Genomic DNA, 12,826 nt, shown 5'->3' with positions numbered 1-12,826 from the left:
AGCGGAACTTTTCGAATGTCAGGCGAAGAGATATGCAGCTAATTATAAGTTAGAATTGAATTAAATATTCAAGGGAGTGTAAGAGTCAGATAGAATCAGTGAAAGAGGGGGTAAATGGAGGAACGTAAATTTCAAAACTTCTACAAAAAATGGAAGGCATATTAAGGGTTTTATGTAGATTGAAGATATTTTAAAGGTCCCCCTTAGGGGTCTTTTTTAGATAGAATTGCTTTAGATGTCTTCCATGCTAAAAAAAATCACTTCCTAGAAGTCTTCTATAAACTAGAGGCCTCTAATAGGTCTTATATTAAGAGAAGATATTTTTAAAGGGAATCCATAGACTGAAGACTTTTTAAGTTCTTTTAGAGTCAGCGTTTGAAAAAAAAACTCGAAGAAATATTTAAAGAAAACAAATATTAAGTTTTGGTTCTGGAAAACAATTAAAATTTATTTCCAGAACCTGGAATAAAATTAAAATTAAAAAATATTTTTAAGAATCCACGTTTCCTGGAAAAAATATTTTTAAAAAATCCACGTTTAGTTTTGGTCGTGGAAAAAATATTTTTAAAATAATCCACGTTTAGTTTTGGTCATGGAAAAAATATTTTTAAAAAATCCACGTTTAGTTTTGGTCATGGAAAAAATATTTTTAAAAAATCCACGTATAGTTTTGATTCTTGAAAAAATATTTTTAAAAAATCCACGTTTAGTTTTTTTCCTGGAAAAATATTTTTAAAAAATCCACGTTTAGTTTTGGTGCTGAAAAAATATTTTTAAAAAATCCACGTTTCGTTTTGATTCTTGAAAAAATATTTTTAAAAAATCCACGTTTAGTTTTCGTCCAGGAAAAAATATTTTTTAAAAATCAACCCTTAGTCTTGGTCCTGGAAGAAATATTTTTAGAAAATCCACGTTTAGTTTTGGTCCTGGAAAAAATATTTTAAAAAAATCCACGTTTAGTATTGGTCCTGGAAAAAATAATTAAAAAAATCTACGTTTTGTTTTTGTGCTTTTAAATAAATTTAAAAAAAATCCACGTGTAAAGTAGATCCCCAAAAAAATATTTCTAAAAAATCCACGTTTAGTTGTGGTCCTGGAAAAAATATTTTAAAAAAATCCATGTTTAGTTTTGGTCCTGGAAAAATATTTTTAAAAAACCCAAGTTTAGTTTTGGTGCTGGAAAAAATATTTTTAAAATTAAAAATATATTCCTGAATATAAAAAAAATTTTCCTTAAAAATATGAATTTATAAGGCCGAATTTCCTTGAAAAAAAATTAAAAAAATTGATACTCCTTTGAGAACATATCCTTTAAAAATCCTTATTATTTCTTGGACTCACACACCCTTGAAAAAATATTTTTAAAAAATTTCCATTTTTTTGGGTTTCAAAATTCCTTAAAAAATATGAATTTATAAGGACGAATTTCCTTGGAAAAAAAATTTAAAAAAATTGATACTCCTTTGAGAACATATCCTTTAAAAATCCCTATTTCTTCGATCCAATATTTTTAAAAATTCCCATTTTTTGGTTTTTCAAAATTCCTTAAAAATTACCTCCACGTTGAGGCCCAAATACGCTCAACACGTTCAATATTTTCTTTGTTCATAAAACTATTGAAATTTTTTTATATTTATAGTAAAAACAAGTATCAAATTCGATTTTTATGCTTGCTATAATTATGGCTTAAAAATTATAGTAAATCAAAATAGAGTGATAAATTTGCGAACTAATTGGACAATGTTGGCCGAATTAATCAGGGGAAATGAAAGTTGGATAATGGCAATTAGATTTCAACAAGTTTTAAAATTTTTATTTTTTTCAAATATTTTTGAAATAAAAAAAATGGATATTTATTTTTGAGTTAAAGAGAATGCATATTTCATAACATCAAAGCCAATACAGCGTGGGTTGATTCGCAAATAAATTTAATCGCATTCTTTTTTTTTCTCCAAAGATTGCAATAATAAATTATCCTCACCACCATTCCCGAAAGAAATTTCTTTCATGAAATGGAAAAAACAAAAAAACATGCATTCCCAGAAACAGTGGGACCCCTCCACAAAGGAAGGGCTTCTAGAAATTGATTTAATATTTTTATTTTAATGGGAAAATAGATTAAATTCTAGTCTCTTTTTTATTTTTTTTTTTTAATATTTATTTTTTTTTGTTTTTTTTTTTTTTTTTTTTGAGAAGTTTTTTTTTATTTTTTACTAAGTCCCACTGTCCCCATAGTGAGACACTTGCCTTCAATATTCTTATTTGGAAATGTCAAAATACTAAAATTATTATCTAAATTTGGTGATCACAACATGACGAAATGCATGCTTGAATGGTCGGATGGTTGGATGGATGGACGGATGTATGGATGGGAGATGATACCATAAAATAGTCAAACCAATCTCAGAAATTGGCAAAGCCGTTGGCAAACAAAATCATATAAAAACTTGGTGAATTCTTGGCAGCATCATCAGTTTTCGAATTCAAAGCTAAATCCCAACAGTATTTCCAGCCAAAATATGTTCAAATTTGTAAGTATTTCGTAGAAGAAGCTCAGGATTTACCCGCAACTCTTGGATTACCTGAAAAAATTCCCCCTCTCTCTCCCCAGATTGTCCTTTGTGCCTTGATAGCCACGGCTGTGGCCCTACCCAAATATGGCGGCAAAAATACCTACAAAGCTGCCTATGGTTCCCATGCCCCGGCCAGTAGTGGTGGCCACCATGCCAGCGGTGATGAAGTCCATGCCGAGACAACAAACTTTGCTGCCGATGTCAATGAACATGGTTTCCAATATGCCTATGACACCACCAATGATATCCATGCCGCCGCTTCCGGAGATGAAAACGGCGATCACAAGGGTGACTTCTCTTGGGTATCGCCCGAAGGTGAACACATCGCTGTGCAATATGTGGCCGATGAAAATGGTTATCAACCCAACAGTGCCTTGCTGCCAACACCACCACCCATTCCAGAGGCCATCTTGAAGGCTTTGGAATACATTCGTACCCATCCTCCCAAGGAGGTGGATCATGAACACAGTGCCGCAGCTTCGTATCGCAGCAATACCTTTAGCCGCAGCAACAGCAACAACCGGGGAAATAGCAACAAACAATTTGGCAGACATTTCTAAATAAAAGGGGAATGTCATGGGTTAAGAGTCCTTTCAGGGAGTACTAAAAGGATAGCTTAATCTGAAAATAAAGTGGTAGTATGGAATAAAAAAGAGAAAAAGAAAATGTGGGTTTTATTTTTTTGTTTCGAGAAGAAAATTTACTCGAAGGGGATCTCAAGGAGATTCATCAAAGGACTTCTTTTCATAGAAAAATTTTAAGATGTAATTCTCTCCAAAGAAGACATAAAAGAGGTATTTTTCACTATTTTCCTACAGAGAGGCTGAAAAAGTGTATCTCTCTGTTGAAGTAAGACACCTTCTCTTCACAAAAAATTGATGTTTGAAAAAATATTTTTAAAAAATCCACGTTTAGTTTTGGTCCTGGAAAAAATATTTTTAAAAAATCCACGTTTAGTTTTGGTGCTGAAAAAAACAAACATTTTTTAAAATATCCACGTTTAGTTTTGGTCCTGGAAAAAATATTTTTAAAAAATCCACGTTTCGTTTTGGTCCTGAAAAAAATATTTTTTAAAAATCCACATTTAGTTTTGGTCCTGAAAAAAATATTTTAAAAAATCCACTTTTAGTTAAGGTCCTGGAAAAAATATTTTTAAAAAATCCACGTTTAGTTTTGATGCTTAAAAAATATTTTTAAAAAATCCACGTTTAGTTTTGATGCTTAAAAAATATTTTTAAAAAATCCACGTTTAGTTTTGATGCTTAAAAAAATATTTTTAAAAAATCCACGTTTAGTTTTGGTCCTGGAAAAAATATTTTTAAAAAATCCAAGTTTAGTTTTGGTCCTGAAAAAAATATTTTTAAAAAATCCACGTTTAGTTTTGGTGCTGGAAAAAAATATTTTTAAAAAATTCCGTTTAATTTTGGTCCTGGAATTTTTTTTTTTTTTTTTAAATACACTTTAGTTTTGGTCCTAAAAAAAATATTTTTTAAAAATCCACATTTAGTTTTGGTCCTGAAAAAAATATTTTTAAAAATTCCACGTTTAGTTTTGGTCCTGGAAAAAATATTTTTAAAAAATCCACGTTTAGTTTTGGTCCTGGAAGAAATATTTTTAAAAAAATCCAAGTTTAGTTGTGTTGCTTGAAAAAATATTTTTGAAAAATCCACGTTTAGTTTTGGTAGTGGAAAAAATAATTTAAAAAAAAGCACGTTTAGTTTTGGTGCTTAAAAAAATATTTTCAAGAATCCACGCTTAGTTTTGGTCCTGGAAAAAATATTTTTAAGAATCCACGCTTAGTTTTGGTTCTGGAAAAAATATTTTTAAAAAATCCACGTTTAGTTTTGGTCCTGAAAAAATATTTTTAAAAAATCCACGTTTAGCTTTGATCCTGGAAAAAATAGTTTTTAAAAATCCACGTTTAGTTTTGGTTCTGAAAAAAATATTTTTAAAAAATCCACGTTTAGTTTTGATGCTTGAAAAAATATTTTTTAAAAATCCACGTTTAGTTTTGGTCCTGGAAAAAATATTTTTAAAAAATCCACGTTTAGTTTTGGTCCTGGAAAAAATATTTCTAAACAAATCCACGTTTAGTTTTTATGCTTGAAAAAATATTTTTAAAAAATCCACGTTTAGTTTTGATGCTTGAAAAAATATTTTTAAAAAATCCACGTTTAATTTTGGTCCTGGAAAAAATATTTTTAAAAAATCCACGTTTGGCTTTGGTCCTGGAAAAAATATTTTTAAAAAATCCCCGTTTAGTTTTGGTCCTGAAAAAAATATTTAAAAAAAAATCCATATTTAGTTTGGTCCTGAAAAAAATATTTTTAAAAGATCCACGTTTAGTTTTGGTCCTGGAAAAAATATTTTTAAAAAAATCCACGTTTAGTTTTGGTCCTGGAAAAAATATTTTTTTAAAAATCCCCGTTTAGTTTTGGTCCTGGAAAAAATATTTTTAAGAAATTCACGTTTAGTTGTCGTATTAGAAAAAATGTTTTTTAAATATTCACGTTTAGCTTTGGTTCTGGAAAAAATATTTCTAAAAAATCCACGTTTAGCTTTGGTTCTGGAAAAAATATTTTTAAAAAATCCACGTTTAGTTTTGGTCCTGGAAAAAATATTTTTAAACAATCCACGTTTAGAATTGGTCCTCTACAGAACACCTGCAAGATATTAAGATTCCTCGGAATCCATTGATTTTAGGTATACAGTGTCTCTGGTAATATTATAGTTAACAATATCAGGATTATTTCGGTTCACCATTTTAACCCTCAAGCGTGTCAAAAATAGGGTCTTTTTGGTCCTTTTTTGAAAATATGGTAAAAAAAATCCCTTTAAATGGGATCGAAGCAAATCAAAATATTCCACAAAAATGGTTTGTTATAAAATTCTGCTCTGGGTCCCAGAAGACATCAAAAGTCTAAATCTTCGCTAAACGGTAGGATTTAAAAAAAAAATATTAAAAATACATTTCGAAATTAAAGCCGATCTTCTATGTTGTCTTTGCTTAATGGCCTAGCAGCTGATATTATCCATCAATTATCGTCCAAAATCTGATGCAGCGAGAAACATAAAACCGTCCCGCTGCCATAGCACATCACACACACGCATCAGATATCCATCAACATGAGCAGAGCCAATGATGCTTAATGTTATTGTTGTTGTATTTACCAGCAAGCGTTTGACAAGCTTCATAAATATTTCGCCTATTAACAATAGCATCAAACCTAGTTCAGTGGTTTTAGTAGCATCCGCCCAAATAAAAAAGAAAAATAAAAACAACAACAAAAAATCTGCATGTTGCCAACTTAGCTGATGGCAATGAATTCGAAGCGGCTTTTGGCAACCCGGTTAAGTAGCTTCTAGTCGTTGGCAAGAGCATAAAAGCATTTCTATGCTAAAACTGCACATTGGAAGCATATAAAAACTCTGACGGTAATTCGGAACAGCATCAGTTCATAACTACCAAAACTCGAAGATCGAAGATCAAAAATGTTCAAATTTGTAAGTTTTAGAAAATTTAAAAAAAATAAAAAAAAAATTAAGAAATAAAAAATAAATAAATCAATATCTAATAAAATTCCTTCCCCCCCGAGGTTGTTCTCTGCGCCCTGATTGCCACTGCCGCTGCAGTCTCGAAACATGGTGGCAACACCAAATTCCATGGTGCCAGCAGCTCCAATTCCAAGCATTACTCCGCCCCCGGTGGTCGCACCAGTGATGATGCCAATGCCGAAGTAACCCGTTTCACAGCCGATGTCCATGAACATGGTTTCCAATATGCCTTCGACACCACCAATGCCATTCATGCTGCCGCCACGGGTGGTGCCGAGGGTGATCACCAGGGTGACTTTGCCTGGATCTCTCCCGAGGGTGAACACGTTGCGGTGCAATATGTGGCCGATGAGAATGGTTATCAACCCGACAGTGCCTTGTTGCCCACTCCCCCACCAATTCCAGATGCCATCTTGAAGGCTTTGGAATACATTCGCACTCATCCTCAGCAAGAGGAAAAATCGACTTTCAAAGCAGCTCCTGCCAGGAGAGGTTAGGCGATAGAGGGAGGAGATTTAGTTGTAAGAAAAAAAAATATTTAATAAAGACCGATTGATCTGTTGATTTAAAAATTTACAGTATTCTGAATTTGAAAAGGGGGATGGAGCTTTTTAAGGTCTTTCATAGGTGGAGAAGCTTTTAAAGGCTTTCTGTTGATTGTATGCTTTTTAAGGTCTTCCTTTTGATTAAGGATTTGCTTCAATTCAAAAAAAAAAAAAAAAAACACAGAAGAGCTTTTGAGAGAAATTCCAAAGCTTTTAAATGTCTACTATGTATAAAATAGCTTTTTGGGAGGATTTTCTATAAACAGAAAAGCCCTTAGGAGACTGCCATTCAAGAAAGCTTCTAAAATTCATTTCTGCCGGCTTTTGAGAAGACTTTTTGAGAATGGAAAATTACATGATGTTCTTACATTTTCTATTTTAAGAACCTTCAAAGCACACAAAAGCTTTCAAAAGTCTTGTGAGGATAAGTAAGCCTTTAAAATGCTTCTACTGATAAAAAAGTTTTTAAAATTTTAAATTTCAGAAAAGCTTTTTATAGAAATTCTAAAGCTTTTAAATGTCGGCTATCTATAGAAGAGCTTTTTGGGAACATTTATGGATAGAAGAGCTTTTGAGGGTCTTCTATAAGCAGAGTAACTTTTGGAGGAATTCGAAAGCTTTCAAATGTATACTTTTTATAAAAGAGCTTTTGGAGATAATTTATGTTTAGAAGAGCTATTAAGGGTATTCCGGGCAAGAAAGCTTCTAAAATTCTTCTATACAGAGACCAGCTTTTAAAAGCTTTTTGAGAATGGGCAATTATATGATGTTCTTAGTTGAATAAGAGACGTTTCAAAGGTCTCCTAAGCTCACAAAAGCTTTCAAAAGTCTTGTGCAGATAGAAGAGCTTTTTAACTTTTTATTTAGATAGAAAAGCTTTTAACATTTTTCTATATAAAAAGAGTTAGAGCTTTTGAAGACCTTCTAAATACAAAACGAGCTTTTATGGTCTTCCGAAGATAAAAGAGCCTTTCAAGGTCATCAATAGATAAAAACATGTCTTCAATTAATAGAAGACTTTTTGAGGCCTACTGTGGACCGAAGAGCTTTTAAAGACCTTCTCTATGTAGCTGTGAAAGGCATTCAAAAGTCAATCTTACAATGAAATACATTTTACAGAACTTCTATAATTAAATGACCTTCGAAAGCTCGTTTATCTTTAGAGGACCTAAAGTCGCGCTTCTATCTTCGAAAGACCTTCAACAGCTTTATATATATATATATACACACAGAAGAGCTTTTAATATATACAGAAGAGCTTTTAATATAGATATCAGTGGAAGAAATTCAAGAGACAATCTTACGATGAAGCACTTTCAAAAAAATTAAAAAAAAAGTTCTTTTATCTATTGAAGACTGTAAAACGAGCTTTTATCTTCAGAAGATCTTCAAAATCTCTTTCATCTATAAAAAAATGCTTTTAAAATCTCTTTTTGGTATAAAGAAGAATTGTAGAAGCTCTTCTATATGTACAAGACTTTTGGAAGCTTATCTATCTGTGTTAAGAAGACATTATTTAAAGGAAGAACTTCATATGCTCTTCTATCCATGAAAATCCTTTAAAAGCTATTCTCTGTATAGAAGACCTTAAGAAGCTAAAATAACTTGTGTGTAATGGATACCCTTAAATAGATCGTTTATTGCCTTTAGACCCGTTAAAGGCTCCTACATGGTTGGGAGACTTTAAAAAGCTCCTGCACATTTTTTAAAAACATTTTTTTCCAGGACCAAAACTAAACGTGGATTTTTTAAAAATATTTTTTTGACCAGGACCAAAACCAAACGTGGACTTTTTAAATATTTTTTTTTCCAGGACCAAGACTAAACGTGGATTTTTTTCAAATATTTTTTCTAGGACCAAACCCGGATTTTTTAAACAAAAATTTTTCCAGGACCAAAACTAAACGTGGATTTTTTAAAAATATTTTTTTTTTCAGGAACAAAACCAAACGTGGATTTTTTAAAAATATTTTTTTCCAGGACCAAAGCTAAACGTGTATTTTTTAAAAATATTTTTTCCAGGACCAAAACTAAACGTGGATTTTTTAAAAATGTTTTTTCCAGGACCAAAACTAAACGTGGATTTTTTAAAAATATTTTTTCCAGGACCAAAACTAAAGGAGGATTTTTTAAAAATATTTTTTTCCAGGACCAAAACTAAACGTGGATTTTTTAAAAATTATTTTTTTCAGGACCAAAACTAAACGTGGATTTTTTAAAAATATTTTTTTCCAGGACCAAAGCTAAACGTGGATTTTTTAAAAATATTTTTTTCCAGGACCAAAACTAAACGTCAATTATTTAAAAATATTTTTTTCCAGGACCAAAACTAAACGTCAATTATTTAAAAATATTTTTTCTAGGACCAAAACTAAACGTCGATTTTTTAAAAATATTTTTTCCAGGACCAAAACTAAACGTCGATTTTTTAAAAATATTTTTTCCAGGACCAAAACTAAACGTGGATTTTTCTCTCTCTCTCTCTCTCTCTCTCTCTCATTTGACCTAAAGAAGGTCCTTAACAAAGGAAGGACCTTAAAATCGATTATATATCCAGAAAGCTTTTGAAAGCTTTTCTATCTATAGATGACCTAAAAGCTCTATACCCTTTACTAACTTTGAAAAAAACGTGTTGTTAAATCAACAGATCATTCGGTCTTTATTAAATATTTTTTTTTTCTTAAAACTACATTGCCCCTCTATCGCTTAACCTCTCCTGGCAGGAGCTGCTTTGAAAGTCTGTTTTTCCTCTTGCTGAGGATGGGTGCGAATATATTCCAAAGCCTTCAAGATGGCATCTGGAATTGGTGGGGGAGTGGGCAACAAGGCGCTGTCGGGTTGATAACCATTCTCATCGGCCACGTATTGCACCGCAACGTGTTCACCCTCAGGAGAGATCCAGGCAAAGTCACCCTGGTGATCACCATCGGCACCACCCGTGGCGGCAGCATGAATGGCATTGGTGGTGTCGAAGGCATATTGGAAACCATGTTCATGGACATCGGCTGTGAAACGGGTTACTTCGGCATTGGCATCATCACTGGTGCGACCACCGGGGGCGGAGTAATGTTTGGAGTTGGAACTGCTGGCACCATGGAATTTGCTGTTGCCACCATGTTTCGAGACTGCAGCGGCAGTGGCAATCAGGGCGCAGAGTACAACCTGGGGGGAAAAGGATTTTATTAGATTTTGATTTATTTATTTTTTAATTTTTTTTTTTGAATTTTCTAAAACTTACAAATTTGAACATTTTTGATCTTTAATCCGTCAGGCTTCACAGTTTTGAACTGATGCTGTTCCGAATTACCGGCCGAGTTTTTATATGCCTTCAATGTGCAGTTTTAGCATAGAAATGCTTTTATGCTCTTGCCAACGACTAGAAGCTACTTAACCGGGTTGCCAAAAGCTACTTTGATTTCATTGCCATCAGCTAAGTTGGCAACATGCTGCTTTTTCGTTGTTGTTTTTATTTTTCTTTTCTATTTGGGCGGATGCTACTAAAACCACTGAACTAGGTTTGATGCTATTGTTAATAGGCAAAATATTTATGAAGCTTGTCAAACGCTTGCTAGCAAATACAACAACGATAACATCAAGCATCATTGGCTCTGCTCATGTTGATGGATATCTGATGCGTGTGCGTGATGTGCTATGGCAGCGGGACGGTGTTATGTTTCTCGCTGCATCAAATTATGGGCGATAATTGATGAAATTGATAAAATCATCTGCTAGGGCATGAAGAGGATGGAGGGTGTATTAAAGCCTTGGGCACGCCAAGATTTTGGCCGCAGACCTTGGACATTCCAACAAGACTCAGCACCATCGCACTCAGCACCCACCCACTCAAGAATGGTTACAAAATAAGGTTCCTCGCTTTATTTCCAGCGCAAAATGGCCACCAAAATTTGCAGATACCAATCCGTTGGATGACTATTGTGTCTGGGGTATTTTGGAAAGCAAAGTTGGCACTAAAAAATACCAAAGTGTCGATCACCTCAAGCAAGCGCTTCCCCGGGAACGGGCCAAAATACCGCAGAGCAACATTCGGCCAGCGATGTGACGGTTTCATTGTCCGTTTGAAGGCCATAATTCGTGCCAAAGGTGACCAATGCAGCCGAGAAGGCTACCACTAACACGATGCAGCTAAGCAGATTGATGGCAAACGTTGAAGGGCCCCCAAACCTGCAAGAGGAGGTTACTAATAACAGCATTCTACTGTACGGATATAAAATCTGGGCCTGGAGCATGCTCAATAAGCAGAGGGCGTAGCAACTGCTGAAAGTACAAATAACAGCGGCAGTGAGAGTGGCATCTGCATGCCGTAGCGGGTACCTTTTGGTAGCAGAAGAGAGGCAGCAAATATTTAAGGTAAAGTGTCGCCAACATGAAGTCTCAGTACAGAAGGCACAGAAACTGCTGAAAGTACAGAGAACAGCGGCACTGAGAGTAGGACTAGCGATACTAGTTATAGCGGGTAGCGGGTACCTTTGGTAGCAGAAGAGAGGCAGTAAATATTTAAGGTAAAGTGTTGCCAACATGAAGTCTCAGAACATGCTCAAATAAATGAGGAGACTTTTGAAAAATGGCAGACATGATGGCAGCGAGTGACAAATGGAAGATGTACCAGATATAGAAGCATGGACAAAACGGAAGCACGGCAATTTAAACTATTACATAACACAGATGCTCTCCGGACATGGATATTTTCGTAAATATCTGTTAAAGTACGGAAAGAGAGATTCCGCATATTGTTTGTATGAAGTCGAACAAATTTTAGACGAGGCAGAACATACATTCTTCTCAAGCGGTCGGTGGACAAACCTACGCTCAGAAGTACAACTGCCAGCAGGTGCAATGACCAGTGACGAACATAGTTGCGAAAATGATAGAAGCCGAAGAAAACTGGAATGCAATTTCCGAATTCTGCGAGCATTTATTAAAAACAAATAGCTGTAAGTTCGGCCGGACCGAACTTTGAATACCCTCCACCATTTGGAACGAATTTGGCAATTTTCAAAAAAAAAAAAAAAAATAAAATCGGTTAAAAATTCTCTTGAAATCTTAAAAATACCAAATGTAGCCGTCATAGTAGGGTCTAAACGACGAGGTGGACTTGAATAGGCAACTTTTGTCATAAGCTTGCAGAGAAAATTTTCTGGCACAGGCTGTAGTACCCATTACGAACTTCAAATACCAAATTTGAAGCAATTCCGCTAAATTATGTCTCTAAAATCATCAAAATACCAAATATCGGGAGGTGTCGTTATATGGGGGCTATACGAAGACGTAAACCTACACAGACAATTTTCTGTCTTAGGCTGTAGTACCCATTACGAATTTCAAATACCAAATTTAAAACAATTCCGTTGAATAATGTCGCTAAAATCATCAAAATACCGAATATCGGGAGGTACCGTTATATGGGGGCTATACGAAGGCCTGGACATGCACAGACAATTTTCTGTCATAGGCTGTAGTACCCATTACGAACTTCAAATACCAAATTTAAAACAATTCCGGCTAATACTGTCGCTAAAATCATAAAAATACCGAATAGAGGGAGGTACCGTTATATGGAGGCTATAGGAAGACCTAGAGCTGCACAGACAATTTTCCGTCATAGGCTGTATTATTTATTTCGAACTTCAAATACCAAATTTGAAACAATTCCGTTGAATAATGTCTCTAAAATCATCAAAATATCGAATATCGGGAGTTACCGTTATATGGGGGCTATACGAAGACGTGGACCTACATGGCCCATTTTCAATACCAAAAGTCCTGCAGACATAATATACATTTGAGTAAAATTTTATCAATCTACTTCATTTTGTTCGGAAGCTAGAGTGATTTCCACAGATGGACGGACGTCGCTAAATCGCCATAGAATTTTTTGCTGATCAAGAATATACAGATATACTTTGTGGGGTCTAAAATGTATATTTCGAGGTATTACAAACGGAATGACAAGCTTAATGTACCCTCCATACTATGGCAGAGGGACTTAGACAACCCTCTAAGACCTCGAAATTAATAGCAGAGCTTGAACGCAAGCCATAAGAAAAAGGCCTAAGAGGCCCGAAAGCCACCTTGAAGTAATACGAAAGTGGTGCCGAGGTGGTAGTAACTCCCAGAGGTCGGCAGCTGGGTTTT

At 34.2% G+C, this 12,826-nt stretch overlaps 3 protein-coding genes across 3 annotated transcripts; 2 read left to right on the top strand and 1 right to left on the bottom strand.

Moving 5' to 3' along the window:
* The first annotated feature begins 2,372 nt into the window (after nt 1-2,372).
* On the top strand, nt 2,373-3,223 carry LOC131802901 (larval cuticle protein 2-like). The gene is made up of 2 exons (XM_059123659.1): nt 2,373-2,531; nt 2,612-3,223. The coding sequence occupies exons 1-2, from the start codon at nt 2,520-2,522 to the stop codon at nt 3,131-3,133; spliced, it is 534 nt and encodes a 177-aa protein (XP_058979642.1). The 5' UTR covers nt 2,373-2,519; the 3' UTR covers nt 3,134-3,223.
* Nucleotides 3,224-6,065: 2,842 nt separating this feature from the next.
* Nucleotides 6,066-6,629, top strand: LOC131802943 (larval cuticle protein 4-like). The gene is made up of 3 exons (XM_059123746.1): nt 6,066-6,077; nt 6,170-6,205; nt 6,263-6,629. Exons 1-3 carry the CDS (start codon nt 6,066-6,068, stop codon nt 6,623-6,625), a joined length of 411 nt encoding a protein of 136 aa, XP_058979729.1. The 3' UTR covers nt 6,626-6,629.
* A 2,750-nt stretch (nt 6,630-9,379) lies between these two features.
* On the bottom strand, nt 9,380-9,923 carry LOC131802822 (larval cuticle protein 4-like). Its single transcript, XM_059123486.1, has 2 exons — nt 9,912-9,923; nt 9,380-9,835 (listed from the first exon to the last, which is right to left on the bottom strand). The coding sequence occupies exons 1-2, from the start codon at nt 9,921-9,923 to the stop codon at nt 9,380-9,382; spliced, it is 468 nt and encodes a 155-aa protein (XP_058979469.1).
* Between the last annotated feature and the right edge of the window lie 2,903 nt (nt 9,924-12,826).

Source organism: Musca domestica, unplaced genomic scaffold (genome assembly GCF_030504385.1).
Source record: "Musca domestica strain aabys unplaced genomic scaffold, Musca_domestica.polishedcontigs.V.1.1 25, whole genome shotgun sequence".
Taxonomy (NCBI): Eukaryota; Metazoa; Arthropoda; class Insecta; order Diptera; family Muscidae; genus Musca; species Musca domestica.
The sequence above is the reverse complement of the archived record's forward strand: the minus strand, read 5'-3'. Positions and strand labels throughout refer to the sequence as shown.